This window comes from Ruditapes philippinarum, unplaced genomic scaffold (assembly GCF_026571515.1).
Source record: "Ruditapes philippinarum isolate M1 unplaced genomic scaffold, ASM2657151v2 ctg7345_1_1_1_1, whole genome shotgun sequence".
NCBI classification, from domain to species: domain Eukaryota; kingdom Metazoa; phylum Mollusca; class Bivalvia; order Venerida; family Veneridae; genus Ruditapes; species Ruditapes philippinarum.
In genome coordinates, this window is record NW_026864835.1 from 38,225 (window position 1) to 63,473 (window position 25,249).

Below are 25,249 nucleotides of genomic sequence, written 5' to 3' on the forward strand. Positions count from 1 at the left end.
ACTCTTAGCACCAATATGTTACTGAATGACACGAAAATGTATATAAAATTAATCCCCGCCAAGTGAAATTCTACCAATGGACATGGTTACATTGGACGAAATTAATAAAACACATTCAAAATTATGTAAATATGTAGAAAAAGTTACAGCCTAATGACCACTACCAAATCCCCGCCAAGTGAAATTCTACCAATGGACATGGTTACATTGGACGAAATAAATAAAACACATTCAAAATTATGTAAATATGTAGAAAAAGTTACAGCCTAATGACCACTACCAAAGTACTCGATGCCTTAAAGGAAGGCAGAGCAACAAGAAAATCACCTACAAGGGCCCGACGAAGCAAGGCAGAAGACGAACATTAAGACAATTCAGTCCCAAAGGGCTTTAAGAACTGTCCATCATAGAGTCTCCCACTTGGTCCGTCAGATGTAATCAAAAGAGGAAAGCGTAGCGTCCAACTGTAAAAGGGTTGAACACCAAACATGCAGTATGCCTTAAAGTAATTGGGTCATAACCTCTTTTAATAAACCGTTTGATAATTTTAGTGAAGACGGCAGAAAAATTACTATGACCCATGTAAACCACAAAACAGGACTTCAAGTATGGAGGACTCGAAATGGTAGATTTGAGAAAATTTATTAATAGTCTAAAGAGAAAAACAGAATCCCTAAAGAAAGTCCAACACAACAAAATGATTGAGCCTGTTCAAGACTGATCAACTCAAATAGCGAATTCAGTAGTTTAATCGATGGTGCATGTCCCTTCATAAGTCAAATATTAAAATTTGGTACAGACATTATTAAGTCAAAACTTCATCAAGATATAAATCCATTTTGGAAAGATGTTTGGAAAGTCTGCAATTCTTATGTAATTTTGTTGTGATTAATGCTTCCAAGGGATCACTTTTTTCCAGATTTTTATACAGTTATTCTACCTTTTCTGTAAACTTAAAACATGAACACAGCAAACACTGTTGTTCAGTTCATATATGGAAAAGCCCAGGAATTAAAGTTGGTATTTTCAAGAGGAATCTTGTTTTTAGGAGACCTCTTCAATGAAGATGGTGAATATTATTCTAATAATGAGTTTACTGCAACCTAAAATATCAGAAGTAATTTTCTGCTTAAGCCGGTGCTAAGGGGCATGGACTGTAACTTGCACTTTCCAGTACCGTCCATGAACAGGCTCAATCAAACCGAGCCTGCAACATTTCCAATTTTGCCGTGTTGGGCTTTCTTTAGGGATTCTTTATTTATCTATTTTAGAATATAGGTGTATTGTGAATGCCTTAAAAATACCTAGGAGTTAATAAAGTTAAAAATATTTTTTATTTGCCCCAGAAGCTCAACTAGTTTTTCCACATCCCTCATAGCCTGATACTTTTAAATAAAGAAAAAAGGTTGTAGATCTATTTATAAACCACTTCAAAATACAACATAGTATCCATACTCTTTACAAATATGGAAAGATAATTTGACGACTTTTTCTGACCTTTCTTTTTTTCAAAATAGTTCATTATATGATATGGTTCATAGATATACGAAATATCAAAAAATCATATGGTTACAATTTAGAATCAACCATCGAATTCATGCAACAAACTGTTTGCTTAAAAATGAATATTATCGATGATGATATCTTCACATTTTGCCAAAATGAGTCAGAAAATTTGTTCCACCTGATTTGCGATTGCCAAATAATAAAACAATTCTGGTTACAAGTCCAAAATTATGTTAAAGAGAAATGTAATAATGATTTCCATAATTGGCTTGTAACAATTATCTTATTTGGCAGTACAATAATCTGGAAACAAAGTGATTATTCGGAAGCAGAAATCACAACAAAATTACATAAGAATTGCAGACTCGGTTTGATTGAGTCTGTACATGAGGGATAATGAATGAGTACACGATCTCTCACGCCCCCTAGCACCGGCTTGAGCTGTCCTCAATTATCAACACTTAATAGTGCTGGCATCAATGATCTCGAAGGACAACCTTGATTTTGTTTTAAACAAAATAATTTTGATTGCAAAAAGTCATATATCATATGTATATATTACAGTAGCATTAAGAAAATGTTATCCTTATCTGGAAAACATTAAGAATTAACTAGTAGTAGTTGTTAACTATAAGATTAAAAAATATACTGCTAAACAAACTTCAAAATATGAGTTGTTTTAAAAGATATTGGAGAAGTATAATAATAATAAAGTCTTTCAATATAGTTCAGGATATTAATTTTCTTTTGCTTAGCCATCTTTTATATATTTAGACTATGCATTTGGTAAAATTGAAATGTATGGAGCCTTCCAACAACCCAAATCATTGTTTAAAGATATGTTTTTTAACAGCAGATACGAAAGCCAAAGGAGTTTACACCAATAACCTTTTATTTGATATTATTGCGAGACACTTCTGATTTATTTATGTTTGGTAGCGCTCAATCATTGGACTCACTGATGAAATTAAATGTTATTAAATGGACTATATGCGATTACTTTATATGTTGAGCCGATAGTTGTCTGCTGGCTTTCATATGACACTATTTGTTGTTCGATGTAGATCTATCTCTCTTTTAAACGGGGATTTTTATTATACTTTCTTTTATTTGAGTAGTACATGTATTGTATAGGCGAATCTCACATACTCTTTAAGACGGACACATGGACAGACGTAGATAATCACCTCGATGCTGATAAAGACAGGACATTGTTTATAGACTAGTTTATAGAAGAAATTTTGTTAATACAATAAATAAATACACTTTCAATTTTTTTATGATTTTATTTTCAATATTTCTTGAGCAAAAATGATGCAGTAAACTTAAGCAACAGAATACAAATCTCAAGATAAATCCAATCACGAAAAATTATTTAACTTTATAAAATCTCTGTATTTGGGGAGGTGTCGGCAACGAAATGAATAAAATAATATTTTAAGGAAAAATAGAAATATCTAGAGGTACTAAATTATATAATCTAGAAATGGATAATGATGTTTTGATCTTTAAACTGTATTCTTAGTTTAAATCTTTACAAAAGTTAAAAATAATCAGCGTTTTCTATAAAGTTTAACTAGCCTACTTTAAAGAGTTGCCGAGTGTCGTTCCCACATCAAAACGCAAAATTTCCCACGGTATCAAACACAGTAGGAACTTGTTGGACAAAGTACACGAAAGGAGTTTTATCGGATCCCCCCACACCTCCCACACTAAAGGTAATTTCAGTAAAACAGCATAAAATAATATTTACCATACGTACTGTGTCGCTATGATAGTGTGAGAGTGACGTTGCAATTTTTGTGTACACAAAAGTTAACAGTCTTTGTCTGAATAGGTAAAACAGGGTATTTAGAAGTGAATATGATTCAAAATCAGAAATAGAATTTGAAAAGTCTCGATGGCAAAGTTGGTTAAGTCACTAGCATGCCATACATATTAAATTGTATCATGAGTTCGAGCCACACAAGTTGTCAAACCTTTTTTTCCCTTTTTCTTTCCCTATTTTTATTTTTACATGAGATGCAAATTAATTGGAATGTAAAGGCAGTTTTGTTATAATTTCGAATAATTTATATATAACGGAAATAATAATTTTTATTCTGTGTAGTGTGTAATATATATTAGTAGTACTTTTGCAGTGCATAAGTTTTTCGTGCCAACTTAACTATAGTTGAAACAATTTATGTACATGTATGCATTCCGTATCAGGTTGCACTAACTTGCTAGATATAGCAACTTTAAAAAAAAGTGAAATGAGAAGTTAATAGAAAATAACACAGCGCTAATAATTTTTACAAGAAAAAAAAGAAATTCTTAATCGATTGATAATTATACAAAAAAAATGGGACCTGTCTTGCATTGACATGTAACTAAAAATTTACCACACAACTTTACCTACTGTGTTACGTCGCCAGTTGGTAAATTTGTCGATATTTTAATTTATATGGCAAGTCTGCTTGACTTAAGATATTAAACACAATATGATAACTGTTTAACACCGTTAAAGTGGACTTGACCACCGCGTCACTTAATAATTGTCCTAAACGCACAGTAATAAATAAGTGCAAAACATATATGATAATACAAACTTTATTTATGTAACACAATAAGGTAGCGGGGAACGTGTAGTGAGAAAAACTAGATGAATCCTACAAATCCTAATGGACCTCAGATCGTAAAAAAACAAAACGATGACTTCATAAATCAAATACAATGATGGCTTCACGAATGCTAACATACAAGATGGCGGAAATTTTATAACTAATATGATAAACAAACATTGATAAAACATTAATACACGATATCTTGAGTCATTTAATAGTAAAATACTTGATAAAAATGAAATAGAGGTTACAGTTAAAGGCATTTGGATACTCAACTATTACAGTTTGATTCTTATCGCATGTAAATAAAACCGTATAATACGTAAAGAAAGGGACAATAACTGTAAGTGTAATTAAGCGGTGCACCACAATATCTTCCTTATTTCCCCCTTTTCCTCCCTCACCCTCAATTCCCCCTCTCTCCAACCCCGATCCCTCTTCCTTTCTGGTAAAATATCATAGTTTAAAGCAAATTGTTGGCTCTGTTTATTATGTTTAAGAAAAAGTAATGATAAGCTTAAATGACGATCACACAGTACATGTTATCTCTTTATAATTAAATGTATTAGTTGCCTTCTGTATTTTGTTCTGTATTTATATCTATTTTTGAGTAGATTTTACTCTTTGTAGATTAAAGAGACATTCAAGTTAAAAGTGACTGTCATGATTTTATAAAAAAAAACACAACAACCAATTGTTGCTCATCGTAGAAATAATAACTTTTAAAGTTATAGTTAAGTACATTGATTGTATGTGACAGTTCCATTCTTAAAGTCCATAGATGCAAAATGGTTGCAAAATGGTTACATTCCTTTTGACCAACTCAGTATCTTATAAATTTACAGATAAATATAGCATGATAGTTTTATTCTTACTTGAAGAAAGTAAATCATGGTATTGTTTGGGAAAATATTATTAAAGTGACATAACTATGTGTTCAAAATGACATCACCATTTCGAAATACACACTTTTCATTTGTTTTTGCTAATAGAAAAACAAAAATTGTTAGACTAAAAAGATTACATGTTTCAATCCTATTGAACATTGTAGCACAATACTTTTAAGAAAACAACAGTAGGTAAATATTGGGGAAATGTAACAATTTTCATAAACATAATTTATGTTTCAAATATTTTCGTGACATTGAATGAAAAAGAATACCACTTTAATTTTGCTTGAAAATATTTTTGTTCCAACAAATATGAGAAGGTTAATAGGAAGCAACTCTCAAGAGGATAAGTTGAAACAAAAAAAATGGTTATCTTTTTAAAATGAAGTATTAAGGTAAAATTTTTTACTTTATTTTACATGTATGTTTTAGAAAGTCTTTGGAAAATGTTTGCTTTAAGAAAATGCTCTATAAATTTGTTTGTATTTCTCTTCTATGTTTTAAAAACAGAAACCCCATAAACGTACTTAAAATTCTAAAGAGCACTTCTAGCAAAGAGATTTTGTAAGGGGTAGTTGGGATGGTTCTCCGACCCTATTTTCAAAATTTGACGGGGATCAATAAACGGCAAAACTTGTCTTTGCTAAAATTACAAAAAACTATTATTAGAACAATAGTTGTCTTCTTATGTGAAATAATCTTGCTTGTTTTTTAATCCTACAAAAATACCAACATTTGAGATTTACAGCATTTTATTTAAATATTATGAAGAAAACAATGTAAGAAAATGAAAACCAACAATTTGAAATGGTGGAAATAAAGTGTCATTCGTTTCTATGGTAGAAAACTGTATATAAATGAAATTGAAGTAAAGAAATTCCACTGGGGGTTCAAACCATGTAATGCATACAAAATAACGTCAATTCACCAGAATGAAATCTAAATTGATAATTGTATAATTCTGAGCATGAATAGTGTGGAGGCGTTTATAGACTTTTTTCTTTTTTTTCGGGTCAACTTGCACATTACAAATAATCATTTTGGAAAAATCGGAATGAATCAATGATTTTTTCGTCTGTATTTTTTCCAGGCGTTAAATGGTACACAAATTAAAAAAAAAACAAGGTTATTTCTGAAATTCCAGTGCTTGTATGTCCAAAAATCAGCGGAGTTTCATTTATTAAACATGCAATCTTGATAGTACTAGAAATGCAATTTCTTGGTAACTAAATCCATATTAAGTAAAAAAGAACAAGTATTCACTTTCACTACACGGACGAATCTATATTTTTAAGACAGAGACCATTTGTCCAATGGTAAAAAGATTTTGAAAGCTGTCATATTATGTAAATAAATGTTTTCATTTTTTTTCAAAAGACTTCTTTTATCTCACTAAACAAAATTTAATTTCAATTCTTTCAAAAAATAAATACATTTCTTTCTGTAATGAAAACGTCGCATCAACGTATAATGTTTTTGTTAGTTAATTATCTGTACGAATACAAGTAAAACAATCATATACAAATCGTTTAAATATAATTTGCCAGCCCCACTGTTCCAGACACCAAAGAGTGAACGCTTGTGTCTGCTAACGGGTTCGTCCGCAGGTTGAAATCTAGAACAGTCATCAGGCGGATTCATTTCACAAAAAAAGATGACACAGATGTATGTCAGTCTTTGAGTCGCAGCACATGTAGATATATTGAACAATATTGTAAGTGTCTGGCTCGAAAGTTGCAAAACCACCTCCTGTAAAATCTTTCTTCAAGCGCCATAACTAAAAACAAAAATAAATAACAACTTCAAAAATCTTAAATACTAGTATCACACAGTTTTTATGACCTCCTTGTCCAAAGTATCTTTCGAATGAAGAAGATATTTGCTGGTTTTTTCAAAATACGCTGAAAACAATGGTGTTCCGTTCGGGCCAGTACATTGTTTTGAGGAAAAAGGAAAGTATGACAGTATGATGGTGACAATACGATAATTCGATGGCGAAACACGATGATACGATGGTGACTATGGAAGGGGGTATCCACCATTATGGAACTTTACTTATTCTTGCTTGTAAATTAAAATCCATTTATGTAAATGACTTTTTCTTAGATTGTGTAGTGAAATCCATTAATGTAAATGACTCATTTTTGTATGTACATATCTAATATTTAAATGGATACTATGACAAATTTTAATTCTAATATTCTTTGACATAGTTTCCAATTTCTATGTGACATTTTCTTATATGATTGTATGGAATTTTAGATGATCAATAGTGTGAAACATATCATTTTGTCACACAAATCCTAAATGCAAAATGTATTATAAATATTTTGTAAGTGCTGAACCATTTCATGATGTTAGGGGAGCTGCATAATCTATTTCTATAGCATGATTGTAAAGTCCCATAACAGTCTTAATTCTAAATTTAAAAGTTAAAATTTTCATCTATTAATTTCGAAAAGTTAACTTTAAAGTTTTGAAAAAAACATTATATTCTTTGTTTACGTAAACATTGAATTATAAACAATAAATTTCATATAAAAATAGAAAAAACAACAACGAATTGCCACAGAAATATAAGAAAAGATAAAAAAGTCTTAGTTTTCTATAAAAGGAATTAGAAATTTGTACACAGACTATCGGACGTTAAATCAATTACATTTCGAGTTGTCAAATATATTATGACAATTATTACGTTTTGCACAACAAGAGTGATTTACAAACGTGAACATTTAGTTAAGAAATCGGCACATAATATAATTTATATCGGAAATGCACAACATAATTTACAATTAAGTGTGAACTTTAATAAACACAAATTAAAATAAGGGGCACAGAATTTAGAAATAGGAACAAAGGATATTAATTTAAAATTATATCGCAAGGGTAAGTAATTTACATAAATGGATTTTTTTACTTAAATACCCTTCTGAATAATAGCATGAAGTCAACTTAGGCTATGTAGACCGCTCATCATGAAATCCAAACTGGCTATTGTTATAGATATTTTTGTTCACGCTATAAATTTATACGATTTTTTGTAAGGTCGGTTCCAGTATTCCTCACTTGAATACTGTTGAATCACCCTTGGGATATGTGGCCTGCTTTTTAAAGTTGTCTTTTGGCGTCTTATCTGTGATATGCAGGCTTTATAACCTCTGATTCCCTTTCAAAATTCCAATTTATTTAGTTTCACCCATTGTTTTCTCGTTTAGGGCACACGCCGTGTTTTATTTGGGGGCAATATTACGCTTTTCTTGGAATGGCACTTTCGTGTCTTCTTGGTAGATATATATTTTACAATTATTGACTAGTTAGCCATTGAATCTGATGTGATGTCATATTGGTCGAGGCAATAACTGAGTTCAATATGACTTATTGCCGGTGAATATCACATCATATTTAATGGCCTACTAGTTAGTAACTGTTTTATCGTATGAATAGTGTCATATTAAAAAGTTGACTTGTCAGTTATTGTTTAAATATATGTCTAAGATTATTAAAAACACAAAACACCTGTAAAACTGTAAATTTAATATTTGTTACAAAACATGAAACAAATAACAAAAAATAAATAGAAAAATAAATAAATAAATAAAAACATGTATCACAATAGCCAAATATCATAGTGATTTCTAACATAAATGTACTATTACTAAAAATTAGAAATCGGATTGTGCTATTTTGCAATTTAACTATTATTTAACAAAACGGTAGCTGCATAAAGTCACTTTTTATACATATCATAATTGATGTAAATAGTTGCATTTTTTCAAGCGATTGAAGGCATTATTAGCTGAAACCCTATAATATAACTACCGTGGGTATTATGTGTCATTGGGGAATTAATATTTTGCTGCAGAGGTTGCTGGATAGGGGATTGTCTGGTACGAATAAATCGTGGGTAAATAACCACTGCAGTGGTTGCACAGGATAATGTGAAGTAGGGTTGTTGTTACAGTCTAAACTCCCGAGAAAGTAATCAAAATCATCATCATTTGACATTGTGCCAGATTAATCATTTTGATTACGTTACTCATCGAAGAGACATTTTCTTTTTCCAAAGAAAGGATTTATGTGGCAGCAATTGATTTTTTCTTAATGGATGGACCTTTGCGTTCATCACTAATTGTGTTTGATATTCTTTTTTGTGCTGTTATCATTATGTCCTGAATATGTCTTCAAGCTTGTTTCAGTTTCATGGCCAGTCACACTCATTATATGCCCTCATCAATCAAGTGCACTCAAGTTGCTCGTACAGTGTGGTTAGAATATGTCACTGATAAATCCACCTTCTTACTCAATGTCTGCATCATAGTTCCTGAAAGATTCAAAAATATATGTTAAGATATGCAAATTTATTTTGCTAAATACTTATGATTTTGACAATTATTATAATTGAGATTTATAAATAAAAAAACTTCAAAATTATCTGGTTAATTTAACTTTAATAAACCGAGAAAAGCTTCTAAAATGTCATCTTGTTTTGTGAAAATATTCCATATTTTTCTCAAATATATTATATACGAAAGATAAATACCGAGCGTGTTATATCCTATTGGCGCATTGTTAAATTCTTTATACTATTCCAATTTGTGTTTACTCTCTGGAACAGATATGAACACTCTGAATTCAGCTGACGCTTTTACTCAACAAATGACCGTACTGGACACAGGATGCTGTCTGAAATATTAACACCAGTATTTTACATATTATTCAAACATTAAACCCCAATATAAAGTTCATGTAAATGCAAATCACGAGGACAAATGGGAGATGAACTGAAATCCCTCCTTTTTAATTTGCATTGTGTAGAAAGTGTCTATCAACATAAAAATTGTGTATCCATTATCTTTATAATAACATGTATAATCTTTGCAATGTGTAATTTACCTTTCTAAAAATATTGTGTAATTTATCATATCTAAAATTTTAAATGTCAAACATTTTTAATGCAGTATTGATTCGGCATATAAAAATATATCTTTGATCTCTTGCATATGACCTTTCGCAGTATTTGTATCATCTTGATGATTATCAGTTTTGATGAAGATACTGAGGCTCCCTTCTGCATAAAGCAAGATGTTTTTTTCTTTATTCTTCCTTTTATATTTTTTCATATTCACAAATGACCTACACATGTACTGGTTAGTATGAGGTTAGTTTAATATAGTTAAAAACATGTACGCAGAGTTGAGATCATAATATCATAAAATTATACTCCTATAATTACCTGTAATATTTCTGGATTTTACAAGTCTTCCGTGAGGTACGAGTACAGCTTGCTTAGGGCTGTTTCCAACGGTGAATGATATCCGAACCACTTTTGCCTTCATCTTTAAGCATGGCCAGCATGGATTTGAACGCCAATTGTAATTTCTTGTATTGAACGTCATTTACAATGTCCTAATGTTTACCACTCTTCTCTAAAACATCGGTTATTTCCATGTCTTTTCGATATATAACTGTTCTTTTGTAGAAATCCCCTCTAGCTGTGCGAACTGCAAAAAAGAATTTTCCAAAAACATTCATCCGAATGGCTGACAAATCTGTTCACAGATTTTGCAAAACATACCTTTCTCCTAGATACGACTTAAAATCATTATTGAAGCATCCGTGGATCTTTTTTGTTTTTACTGCTTCTATATTACCAATTATCTTTATTTTTTTGCGGTCAGAAAGTGTTGGAAAACGTTTTAAGTGTTTAAACGTTTTAACAAATTTCCAGGATTTCGAGGGGAATTTTTAATGAAATTTGACTATTTGTTGTTTATTTTCTTTGAAATAAAACGTAAAAAATAATTTCTCATACCTTAAAAAATCTGTCATTTTGTCAAGACAGTATCAAGTGACTTTAATCTTAATAAACTATTTGTTCAGAAGTTACGATATTATGAACATTATTTTTATTGCAATTTGTTCTGACCCGTTCAATATATCGCCACAGTGATGTTGTTCTTACCATAAGATACAGCTAAAAATTACGAACGTTTTGATACCTGACGCTCATTTTTACCGAAATTGGAGTTAAATCACTCTCGAATTAGAGCGACGATTTATAATGCTTCAAAGTTGATATTGTACTTTCATTTTTCTTCAAGCTACTGGCATGTCTTTCTCTAGCAAATACATTTTAATAACTTTGTCACGCTCCGTCTATGGAAATTCGCCAATTAATTGAAAATCAGACGCATTAGATATTGTTTGGTATTGTTTTTTTAATTCATCTAAACTTATACTGGAACTACAATGTTTTAAAGATTTTTTAACAATTTTCATAATTTGCGTGGGAATTTTTTTTACTGACATTGGACAAATTGCTTTTTTTCTTTGTTAAATTTTGGCGACCTTTAAACTTTAATAAAGTTATTTTTACACTTAAACATAAATGATTTGGTTTCTTCTGAATAATTTAAAATTTCCCTTTCGAATCATAAAAATCGTGTCGAGCTTTTTTATAGTCATTGTTTTGCCAAAACGATTTAATTTCAGTATAGAACGATAATCAAAAGTTTTACCAGAACATGAAAATGGCATATCATAAACAGTATCAGAAATAGCCGCCATACGCTGATAAATAGTATATGCTTGTCATTTATATCCTTAACTTTATTACGTTTGCTCTGTAGTAGTTTAAAAGTTTTCAATTTGTGAACAACCCCAGGTAATTCTACCATGTTCTTCATACAAAGTAACATGTACATCAGATAAGCACACATAAAATGAATTTTCGGAATGTAATAATTGTATCGCATTAGAAATCCTGTCCTTGAAATATACAAAACACTGCCTATCGATTTTAACATCATCAAAAATTAATTTATGTTTCGATGAGTAGCAAAATATCAAAATCTTGAACAAAGTTAAAAAGGACGGATCATAAAGTTTTGACTTTAAAACTGGAATATTCCATAAAGGAAAAGCTACTGTCCCAGCTCAGGCTTTATACCGAAGATTGAATTGTCTCAACAAAGCACATTTAATTGTCCTTAAACAGTTAATCATGTGAAAAATAAGCCAGTTTCCCATTTTCTGTGCATTTATCATAGCCGGAAGTAACAATTTTCTGCTATCCTGACAATATTTCGGGAATATGTCGCTTACTACGATTGGTTAATGGGGAAGTGTAGGTGTCGTGTTGTTGACGCCTCACTATTTGAAGGTGGTTTAACGACATCATTGTATTTGTTCAACATTTCGTGTGTTGTCTGTTTAATATGAATCTTGTCCGAAAAGTGGTAAAAACATAATCACTACGGGTCTTGTTTTGTTTACGTCGTATTCGCAATCCTGTGAGCACTCTTTATTGTTAGAGTTTCACGTGCGTTCGGTACTTCAAGAACGTTTTTCAATAATTCCAGTGAGAATTTTTGTACAGCAGGGACGTCGTCCTCGGGATTATCATGGAACAACAGTTAGCGAAAATAAGTTTATTTCTAAAATCCATTTTACGACTATTGTTTTAATCTTAAAGAAATAAGGGTATGAACGGACTGGGCTGTCAGCAATGTCGCCTGGCTTTTTCTATTTAAAACGTTTTGATAGATGTCCAAATAGCCCTTCAACATATTTATGATTTTATTGCAGGTTAAGAGTTATAATTGTCCGGTTAAGTGAGGTATATCATAGTTAGCACGAATATTTCGTGCTCGCCGTTATTGATATGGATACATAATTGAAAGGCGGGTATATCGCCACTCGAGGACTTCGCATTGCATTGAACACATACGTATCCCACCCGCCCACCCCAAAGCAATGTTTTATTAAGCCATATTTTCGCATCCATTGGTTGGTTGTTAGCGAAAAAGACTTTAGTGTTTGTTTGTTTGAATCAACTTGTAAATTATCGATATAATAGTTTTTTCCGCAGGTTGTGAGCTTCCATGATTGCATGTCCAGAGATTATGATATATGGATCCATCTAACTCACAGAAATACCAGTTATTATTTGTATTGATTTGTATACAACGATATTGAAACAATGCGAAGGCCTTTATCCTACTTGAGAGTTGTTGTTTATTCTGCCTAAGACTGAAGGTTTCACAACTCCTATTAGGTGATAAATTTTTTTTTTCGGTTAAGCAGAGCGATTTAGAAAATAAATTACGTTAACAGTGATTGGACAATTGGACATTACGGCTGAATTGCCACGTGTTATACATACATTTTGGTTTACAGAAATAACTTCAATTAAAATTTTGGTGACAAAAAAAAGAATATTTCTTTAAAGGCGTATGCTTTTAGCCCGGCGACCCCAGCTGTTTCATGTTATCATATTCTTAGATCGTGCAAAGTTTAAATAAATTATATTATGTTATTTTCATTCATCTTACACTAGCAGAATGTAAAAGCCTCCTTGGTCGAGTGGTTAGAGTCGATGACTTCTAATCCAGTTACCTCTCTGGCTAGGGTTCGATCCCCGGGAGATGCTTTGGTAGTTTAGCGCTGAGGAAGGTTGTCTAGTACTGTTGTAACTCTCCAGGAACGATGATTAGGAGACTACCCGCCTATATGACTGAAATACTTTTGGAAAAAGGCGAAAAAGAAACATACAAACAAAACAAAAACAACTAGCAGAAGTCTTTAATTATAATTTTTATTTCTCGAATTACTTTTTCATAATTGATTATTAAGTGAAGGTTTGAAATATTTGAATATAATTCTTGAACCAAATTCACAATTGAATCGGTCAATAGCAACATATACAAGTTAGCTTCAGAAGTATGCGAAAGGTGTTTTTGCAGCTTTGGAACATTTCTTAAATTGTTTAAATGGCGGGAACGTAGGAATTTCTGACTAAACGAATTACACCAGCGGATAATAGCAACGTATAAGCTATTTCCGTCAGTCTCCCAGGAATAATCTGCGAGGTGTTTCAAAGTTAAAGGGGCAGCAAAATTTCGGCAGTATACGAAAGTCCATATTCTATTAAGTATAATTTTAGTTTAATAAGCCAAATTTCATTTACTATATGCGGTGTTTCGTTAAGCGTGAGATAGATTTAAAAGAAGAAGTCATTCTTCCTTGCATATCAATAGTTTTATCCGATATTTTATAATAATTTATTGTGTATGAATATAATGCTCATCGGGATTCTAGCTAAGTCGCCGTTAAAAACGTCTAAATTTGTAGAGCGTTTGACAGATACCTTTCTATAGAATTTGGAGTGAATTTGTTCAACATCAGGTCCGACGTGATGACCCAAGATTTCAGCAGCGTAATTTAACGTAGAAGCAACTGCGATGCATCTACAAAATAACCGTGATTGGCAAGTTGTAAATTAAGCTGTTAAAATCAATGAACAAATTATCCAATGACTACAACCGTACTGGGCTTCTCGCTTTTGTATTCGGCTCAAGTTGCAATTTTCATGTACACGGACACCCAAATATTTAAAAGAACCTACTAATTCTATATATATTTAAAATTGTTATATGGATAAAAATCAAATTTAGTAAAATTTTATTATGAATGTCTTTATTAAACATTGTAGTTTTTGTTTTCCTTATATTTAAACGTAAGCGCCATATTGCTATATTCTTCTGTATCGTTCAAAAGTGAATGAATGGATTTTGTCGTGAGCAAAAATAACTGCGTCATCGACTAAAAGTAATAAAATAATTAAAAGTTGCCAATGTTCATTTTTCCAGTAACATCTACACTAAACGAAACTTATAAGTACTCCGACCAATTTTTTATTATATTGTGTTAGAATTACTATAACTAGTCTAAGTCGATACTGTATAAACTTTAATCATAGTATCATCATTTTAAAATAGTAAATGCATTTTACAATAACTCAAACTTAACAGAAAATCAGTAACTGAGAACACCATTGTAAAAAAAAATCAAATACCTTCAAGTTTAGTCAATTCATACCTCTGCATGCGATGCGCCGCCCTGTAATAGCCCAAATGACAATTCCTCTTTGTTGCAGCGACATTCGGGCCATTTTGTGTTTTTATGTTAGGCACATCAATAAACTAACAATTTGCATCAAAATACACAATGTGGGCATCTTGCACGAAATGCACGTGCCCATTTTCGGGTTTTTGCATGTGACCGCCATATTGCGTTCCGGATGATTGATTTTGTTTTAAAAACATTCATGCAGTCGGAAAGTAGGGTCAGTACACATTTTCAACATTGATTTGGTATATATTTTGAAAACCGGAGTTTTCCTGCAAGTTTGAAATCGGAGTACTTATAAGTTTCGTTAAGTGTATATTATCACTTTAACAATATCGTTTAAATAGATGAGATAAAAATGCTACTGCCGAGGTCTCATTGCATAACTCCAATATTTGAATTTATAAAGCTAGTCGAGATATACCATACAAACGATTTAGCTGCTGAGTACATTGACTTTATAGCTAATACAAATATTGTGCTAATATTCGCATCCATAAGGTGTTGCCAAAAATTCCCCACTTTTGTCATACATTTTTTCCCAATCGCGAAAGATTACTTATATCATTTTTTTTCTTTTGAGCAAGAGTTTTAGAAATAAAGAGCATGTAAGATATAAATACAGTCAATACTTGATTTTTCTTTTTAAATCCGAATTGATTGTCAATTATCTTTATATGTAAAATCTTTCGTTCTTGTCAGCCCATTTTGTAAGTCGAATTATAATTAGTTTTGGGAATAATTTGAAATGAATCTTTATATACTTCCAGTATACTGTTATCAGTCCACGGACTCTTTGAATAGTTTTAGTAAAACTGCATTTTAACTTCTAATTCGGGGAAATCAGCATCTTAGGCATTATCATATACAAAATTACTATTAAAGTGCGAGCTTGTGTCAGTGGTAGCTTCGTTACCGTAAAGAGTATTGGAATGAGTAAATAGTGATGCAACCGATATATTGATTTGTTCTTTTGAATCGGTATTACAGTGGGATTTTTCCAAATTTCTTTGGTTGCGATTATGATAATTAATCGATACGTCCTCATTCACTTCGCTAAAAAAGGATTTCATAATGTCAGGCTTCATAACCTCTGATCCCCATTTGTCCCCATTCAAATTTCATTTTGTTTTCTTCCGTCAATGACTTTCTCGTTTGGGGCACATGCTTTCTATTACGTTGGGACCATACGCCACTATTCACGTGGTCAGATTGGAGGTTTCATGACAACCACTTTATGAACACATCTGCGGCTGTTTCTTAATTCAAAACAACTTCGCACATATGTGTAGCATGGTGAGACAGTGTGTCATGCACATGACCAAAACCCGTAGCTTCAACGTCAATGTCTAATTTCGAAGTAAAAAGTCAGCAAGTTAAAACAATCTCTTCTCTTGCCCATAACTCTGTTATGCGTCAAAGGATTTAAAAAAATGACACAAATATGTTTTATGATGAGACGGTACGCAAGAACTAGACCTGTACGATTTATATAGGAACGATATCACTTCCTTACTAATATCTATTCCCTAAGGTTGAGTAAGGAGATATGCTGTCACTCTGTGTAAGAAAGCAGCACATAATTCATTATTCATATTTATAACAGGTTGTTTTTGATGTTTCCTTTTGTTGTTGGTTGGAATAATAACAAATAAATCTTTAAATGCTGTGCGAAGAAAAACCCGAATCAAACAGATTCAATAATGTTTTTTTCTTTTTTAATTTTAGACAAATCATATTTTTGATTGTAGACAAATTAATCAAATTTACACATTTACCATAAATATCTTTATTATTGATTGTATGCCGTATTTATAATTGGTAAAGTAGCTAATCATCAAACGGAGAAAACAAATTGCCAAAAATACATCGTTAAATACATGTTTCGTGTTTTGAAATATAATAAACAGATTGTATGCTAATAACTGTTTTTTGTATGTGTGATTTTTGCAATTATTCAAAGCTCTGGGTGGTTGAAAATTTTTATTTATCTTCTTTTTTGTAGTTGTGGTTGTCTGGTTGAAAATTACATGTCGATTTTGTTGTTTTGCATTTGTCCTTGTCATAGTCCATTCGATACCATTGGTTAGACAACTGTGAAAAAAAAACAAGACAAGTTATGCAAATTTACCAAACAGTTGTTATTGATTTTATATCTCGTAATAAGCAAAAAGGTAAAAGCAGCAATAACAAAAGTACACAAACACAATTATACAAAGAAAACAAATGATTACAAGACATTGATTACTAAATTTACGTACATATGATCGGGCGTTCACAGACGTACAATCTCGTCAGTGAGCAAGGCACATCGTTCCATCTTCCCTGTGCGCGTATTTCAACACAGTCTTCCCCACTACCGCCGTTACTTGGCTCCCCGACTTTCCAGTTTGTAAACGTTCCAAACGCGAGATTTCCTGACGAAATCCAGACATGCACACCTTCATTATCTATATCATTTAATCCGATGTGAGCTGTCAGAAAAAATAAAACAACAGTATAAGTCAAAGAGCATATGACTTTATTTAATATCAAATGGACTTACATTTTTGAGATTCATGAAAAATATACAATACAAAGATAATTGATAAATTTTCTCATAACACAGACCTCATGCTTACGTATTTCTCTTTTACAACGATACTATTGCTTTACAAATTATGGTCAGAGACATACGCATTGAAAATATTATTTTCAAAAATGACAAATATTTACATGGTCCTGTGCCAAGTGATCGTACGAAGTCGTCCTCTGATTGACTTGTTATCTCCACAAGATGTCCTCCCATAGCGACACAATCATCCTGTCAATATTATTAAATGTCCTGTATGTTGTAATTCGGAATGTCACTTAATTGAAGTTTTATACATGTATATAATTATTCTTCGAAAACAATTTCCAAACACACAGGAATATGTTAAAAATATATAATCTTTATTAAAGTCTCATCTATACATAACATTAACAATATTTCAATTACAAATTGTAAAACATAAAATCATAAAAGAGTCTGTACTGATAGTGACAGGGGAGACAACTCCTCAGACTATATTACAAATACTTCAAATATGTACTGAAGAGTTACCTCTCTTTTCGTGCTTATTTAACCTGTAACTAACACACAATCTAAATATCAGCAATTAAAAACTAAAATACCCTTGCTAATCTGTTAATCTTCATAAAAGTTTTATAAAATCTTGACTACTCAATACGATCACAAAATGTCCTGTAATCTGAAAGATAGCATCAAATATGGGTCTACCTTTAATCAGAGTAAACTAAAATTAATTAACAAAGGTACTTTAGTCTGCCATAAAAGTTAGTTAACTAAAACATAAAAAATGTAATTGTAAGTAACACATAAAATAAAACCAAGAAGTAAAAGAAGTATTACTAAAATTACAAATAATATTGTAAGATAAATGTTATTTATAAAACAAATTATTTCTTTCTTTTAGAATAGCGTAACAGGTTTTGGCAGTTTCCCTTACAATATCCTTGTCGGAGAGAACAAAAATAATTTTCTCCTTGTTATTGAGAGAAACAAAGTTATGATTTAGAAATTAACATCTGTATTAGATCATGGTAGGCAAAGCATTCGAACAGAACATAAATCTCATTTTCAATTGAGAGTATGTTCTCTTGGATGTTTGCATATCTCCCGGTCTCCAGTCTAATTGGAGCTACACCACATCTGAAGTTAGCTAATGCTGATCGCTGACTTTTAAGGTGATTTAACATTTTTTTCAGTCTCATAACTTGTTTTATATAAAATATAAGGTCTTTACTTATTCCTACATTGCATCGTAGGGCCAACCTCACTATGAATATGTGTGTGCCAAAACAATCAAAAACATCCATAGAAGCATTCAATATTATATCACAGAAATTCCTCTGTAAAAAATGAATAATATCTATCTGTCATTTCCATTACGTTTAAATTTGACAAATGACATTTAAATTTGTATTGCCAATATTTACATTTGTTATTGCTCTGCTATTTCAAAACATACAAATTTTATGATTTATTCTAAATGCATCCATTGTCATAAGTCTATACCATTGCTGAGAAACAGACTTCCACAACCGAGTCTGCAATTTTCTTGTAATTTTGTTATGATTAATGCTTCCGAAGGATCACTTTGTTTCTTCACAACAGCAGGTGTCAAGTGCTGTGTTGCAGCTGTAAATGTTGCCCCGTACTTCACTTCAGTGTTGGTTATGTTTTCTAGTCCTTCGGGATTATTGATGCCAGCACTATTAAGTGTTGATAATTGAGTACCGGTCAAGCCGGTGCTAGGGGCTTTGAGGGATGTTGCACTTATTCATTATCCCTCATGTACAGACTCAATCAAACCAAGTCTGCAATTCTCTTGTAATTTTGTTGTGATTTCTGCTTCCGAGGGATCACTTTGTTTCCAGATTTTTTCCACTGCCTTACATGTGGGGGTTGCCAGGCTAATTCTCCATACAGAGCATTGTTGGGTGTATACTTTCCAGTCCCAAGATAAAAACGCATTGCTCGAGCTTGTACGGCATTGATGCAAGAGAAAGACTTGGTTCCCCAAACTGACGCACCGTAGGCCTTTACAGGCCATACCAGGCTATCAAAATGTTTCATGAACTCCTCCAATAGCTTTACATTTCGCAATTAGCGACCCAAGGGCTCGTCCAGCACTCTGAGCAACACATTTTGCTGTTACATTAAAATCCAAATGTTCATCTAATAATTAACCAAGAAAGGTATACTTATCTTCAACATTTATATTTTGACCTCCACATGTTAAACAGTATGAAGTCCTTTCAACAGAATTTGGTCTAAAGTGTACAATACTACTCTTAGTTGAATTTACAATCATAGAGTTACTTTAGCACCAACCACTTATAATATTGAGCATAAATTATAGATCAATTTCATTATCATATATCAATATATCAATACTATGTCATCAGCATAGAGTAGAATACAATGTTTCTCATTATCAATAAGTCTGCTGACTTTATGATAATAGCTTAATCATTGATAAAGAGATTAAAGAGAAGAGGTGACAAGCTACATCCCTGTCTAAGAGTACATACATTGAACATTTAACCAGTCAGTATTTTACCATTTATACCGACTTTAGATTCAAGTTTTTTCCAAAATAAGCTTCTTTTCATATAGTAATAAGCTTTTTTAAGTCCATTAATGCACGCACAGTATGTTGACTGCCTTAATTTCTTTCTTGTATCAATGATATTTATAAGTGACGACAAGTGATCTACAGAACTTCTATGTTTCCTTAATCCATTCTGCGTATCGACTATTCCTCTCAGACCATGAGGAAAATCTACCATCAAATCTATTATTCAAAATGCTACAATAAATTTTGTACATGGAACAGGATAATGAAATTCTTCTATAAATTAATGGATTCCGTCGATCAGCAGTACTAGACTTAGGAATTCAATATGTACAGCAAATGTTTATTCATTATACATTATAATCAAACGTTAAAATTAATGAACATTTTTTTTTTGGAAAAAACAGAAAAAAAAACCAAATAAACAAACAAAAACGGCTTAGACATTTCTTATTACCTATCTTTATCTACACGAAAATATCTTTACAAATAATGCTTTTTGTAACTTACAATATTGGTAAATCATCATTTGATCATCAGATTTATGATATAAGACCTTAAAAACAATGCAGTACAGAGTTTTTAAATACATACATGTAACTATCCAAATTTTTGACATCCTGTTTAAAGGAACTGCACACAAAAACAAAATATTTGAATTTCTCTCATAGATCAGCCTGGTCACTTAAATTGGAATGATATGTAAAAGCAAATTAAGAAATATACTAAGAAAAAAAAATGGATAATCGTATTTCTTTGATATTCTAACCAATCTGAGTAAACGGCAAAGCTTTTCAATTATTGTCAGTATAATTATTCTGAAAAAAATGGAGAGGGTGAATCATATGAAATTTGTAAACAAGGTCCAGACCTACATCAAATGTAACATTAATGTCGAATGAATATTTCCAGTCCTGTCATGTTAAAATAATAACTGGATTCATTATCGGAACAACTTGATTTCTGTCTAATGAATACAAAGTAAACGTTTTGGGTTAATACGGCCTTTTTTACTGTTATTTTGACAATGTTGGACGTCCATACAACAAAATTAATCAATGCATACATTTCTTTATTCCACATTATCATTCTGTTTGCATAAAGATTTATTGGTGGAAAGAGAAAGGTCTTTAGCTTTAAAGGCACATTATACCTAAGAAATTTCCTTAATTTCTTATTCTATAGAATTGCTAAGTTAATGTTTTCAAAATACTAAATATCAAATTTTCAGCAAACTTGATGTTTAACAACTGAGACATTTTGCTAAGAGAACGCATTCATGTGTCATAAAGGTATGCAGTCATGTGTCATAAAGGTATGCAGTCATGTGTCAGAAAGGTATGCCTTCATGTGTCATAAAGGTATGCAGTCATGTGTCATAAAGGTATGCAGTCATGTGTCAGAAAGGTATGCAGTCATGTGTCATAAAGGTATGCAGTCATGTGTCATAAAGGTATGCAGTCATGTGTCATAAAGGTATGCAGTCATATGTCATAAAGGTATGCAGTCATGTGTCATAAAGGTATGCAGTCATGTGTCATAAAGGTATGCAGTCATGTGTCATAAAGGTATGCAGTCATGTGTCATAAAGGTATGCAGTCATGTGTCAGAAAGGTATGTAATTATGTGTCATAATGGTATGTAGTAATGTGTCATAACAGTATGCAGTCATGTGTCATTAGGTATGCAGTCATGTGTCATTAAGGTATGCATACTTGTGTTAGAATGGTATGCAATTATGTGTCATAACGGTTTGCAGTCATATGTCTTAAAGGTATACAGTCATGTGTCATAAGGGTATGCAGTCATGTGTCATTAAGGTATGCAATCATGTGTCATGAATGTATGCATTCATGTGCAAAAGGTATGTAGTCATGTGTAATAAAGTTTTGCAATCATGTGTTATACATGTATGCATTCATGTGTCATTAGGGCATGCATTCATGTGTCATAATTGTATGCATTCATGTGTCATAAAGGAATGCATTCATGTGTAATAAATGAATGCAGTCATATTGTCATAAAGATATGCATTTATGTTTCATTAATGTATTGAGTCATGTGTCATATATGTATGCAATTATGTTTTATAAATGTATGCATTGATGTGTCATTTAGGTATGCAGTCATGTGTCATAAAGGTTTGCACTCATGTGTCATAAAGATATGCATTTATTTGTCATAAAGGTAGGTATTAATGTGTCATAAATGTATGCAGTCATTTGTCATAAAGGTATGCATTCATGTGTCTTTAAGGTTTGCAATCATGTGTCACAAAGGTATGCATGTTTGTGTCATAAAGGTATGCATTCTTGTGGCATAAATATATGCAGTTATTTGTCATAAAGGTATGCAATCATGTGTCATGAAGGTAGAGAGCTGTAAACAAAGCAACAATTTGACTTCCATACAAAATACTAAGTAACTTTAATAAATGTAATACAAATGCCAACAGAACAAAAGAAGCAAATCTAATCCATCTGTATGTCTAATGACCATAATAGGACACAAAAATGAAATTAAACTGATAGCATTTCTGAGGCACTGTGCCTTTTAATGAAGATTTTTTGCTGTTATTTGTTTGAATCCGCTTTTAGGAAATTTTATTACGTTTTGTTTCAGTTTCACTCCAGGCTTTAGTCGGTGCTAGGGGGTGTGGATGGTAGCTGGCACTTTCCAGTGCCGTCCATGATCAGACTCAATCAAACCGAATCTAAAACACCTCCGATCTTGTCTTTTTGTGCGTTATTCGGTGTGTATGGTTTTCCCCTCCTATTTAAACCAAACCCCCTCGAATAGCAACATCAACAATGTGTTGTTATGGCTTATTGAACTTATATTAATACCAGTTTTGAACGCTCAAATTTAATTTGTCCTAATGGTATATATAATCCTGTATGAAGGACACAATACAGCCAAGTTATTTGGATAAAGTCGCATAAACTGCTTGATTAGTGATGTAAAGGTTATTATATCAATTAGAATGCTACAGGATTGTGAGGATTTAAGTCAAAGATCATTAACATATTCTGCTTTGGAACAAATTCATTAATGAAAAAAACAATAAGTGGTAAATTAGATAGAAAGTTAGATAAATGAATGAATAAATAAATAATAAATAAATAAATAAATAAACAAAATAAATAAATAAATAAATAAATAGAATAAGTAAAGGATAAATGAATAAATAAAAAAGAACAATAAATGAATAAATTATGAATAAATAAACAAAATAAATGGATAAATGACATAATAATTATAACAAGTATTAAAAGATAGATAAATCAATAAATAAAATAAATAAGATAAAAGAATAAATACATTTCAAAAATAAAATTGTTTCTCTGGTCAAACCATACAATTCAATTCTTTTATGAAATTAGTAATGTTAAGGATTTGAGGTCCAATATAACTCTTACCTCAGCCGCTGTCCAAGTATTAGGACTTGAACTACGCAATAAAGTACTTTGGAAAACAAGCAACCGCCTTCGTGTTCCCTAAAAATTTACAATTAGCCCAGAGTTCCTTTGGGGCCCCCGGATTTTTTTGGGTAGTTGTAAATGCCTTTCTGTACAGTCCTTTTTTTGGCATGATTTGGTTTGACAGTCGTAATGTCTTTTAGGGGAAGTAATGTTAAAAATTGTTTTTTAATAAAAATAAAATAATAAATACTGTTAAAATAATGTTAAAAATGAAAAAAGGGAGTTTTAAATAGACTGATGTTTGTTTTTTAATTTGGATTTATATAGAAAAATTGGGAATGTTTGAAATTTTCTGATGTGTATTGATAAAAAATAATAACAGTAAACGATATTTGTTTTTACTTTTTGGCAGTAAATTTGTAACCCCGGAATTTGTACAATTACAGGCAACAAACCCCCTACTTTTGAAGAAAACACTGTTTTTGGTCCGAAAAACCCTTTAAAATTATTGGGGGGTTTTGAATGGTTTAAAATTAAAAAAAAATTCAAAATAAACATTTTTTTGGTCGGTGAAATGGAAGTTAAGAGAAAAAATTTTTAAATGTTTTTAATCAAAAAAATATTGACTAAATTTTAAAAGTTCTTTGTTGAAAAATCAAGTGTAAAAAGCCCAGGTTTATAAAAACAATGAAAATAGCCCAGTGTTCTCTCATGGGTTTTTGTTTTTCATATTTGTGTGTTTTTTAAATAAAATTTATATTTATCTAAGGGTTTGGTGACGGCGTGGGGAGTGGTTAAGCTGGTTTGAATCAAAGGTTTGACAGTAATCTATGGTTGCTCATGGTGGTTAAATTTTAAAAGGGAAACCCGTTGTTTTTTTTGAGAAAGGGGAAATTTACTTTTTATTGCATAGTAGGGTTATTTAGGAAGAATTTGAAGTGTTTCAAAAAGCTATGCTTCCAAAAATCGTATAAAAAAAAAGAATTTAAAAAAACTTCTATCTTATTATCATTTTTGTAAAAAAATAAAGTAGTTCCCACATCGGGAGCATTTTTCTGTGGAGCTATCAGCCCTGCAAAACCGGCCCCAAAAAAGGGAGTATATTAGGAATGTTTAAAAACATAAAAATTAAAATCTAAAAGTTTTAAATTTTACATTGACCCCTTGCATTTTTTTATAATGTTTTAACACAATCTAAGACAAAAGTAAAACGCATATATCTCAAAAAAGTTAAATTAATTTGAAAAAAGGGGTGCTTCAAAACAAAATTTAAATTTTTTGAATGTTATCAAAAAATCTGATCTTTTTGAAAGTTTTAAATTACCCCTGCATGCGGAACACAATTTCCCTAATAGGTGTTCCTTTTCCCCCCTAACCCTATGAAAAGGGAAAAAAGCCCAAAGGGCTAACAATAAAAATTATCAGGTATGTGTAAAAAATTTTTTTAAATTTTTTTTTTATTTTTTTCCCTTTTTTCAATTTTTGTTAGTAATATTTGGAAATTTTTTTGGTTTTAGTATAATCTTGTAAAAAGGGGTCAATTTTTTATGGTTTTGTTTTCAAAATTAATAAGCTGTTTTTTTCATAAAAGACTTTTAAATACGGTAAAGTATGTCACTTTTAAATCAAAAATCATACATGAAATGTAATAATTTTTTATGATTGAGCCGGCCCTCAGAAGGTAATTCCCCTCAAAAACAAATTTTTTTTCGTCAAAATTTAAAGGTTTTCCCCTGTTGTTACCCCCTTTGAACAACCGAAATATTTCTCTAAGGGTTTTTGTTTCCCCGAGG

At 31.4% G+C, this 25,249-nt stretch overlaps 1 protein-coding gene across 1 annotated transcript; it reads right to left on the bottom strand.

The window, feature by feature from the left end:
• Window positions 1–16,718: 16,718 nt before the first annotated feature.
• On the bottom strand, window positions 16,719–23,484 carry LOC132726970 (mannose-binding protein C-like). The gene is made up of 4 exons (XM_060712383.1): window positions 23,454–23,484; window positions 17,627–17,714; window positions 17,173–17,385; window positions 16,719–17,005 (listed from the first exon to the last, which is right to left on the bottom strand). Exons 2-4 carry the CDS (start codon window positions 17,697–17,699, stop codon window positions 16,998–17,000), a joined length of 294 nt encoding a protein of 97 aa, XP_060568366.1. The 5' UTR covers window positions 17,700–17,714; window positions 23,454–23,484; the 3' UTR covers window positions 16,719–16,997.
• Window positions 23,485–25,249: the final 1,765 nt, after the last annotated feature.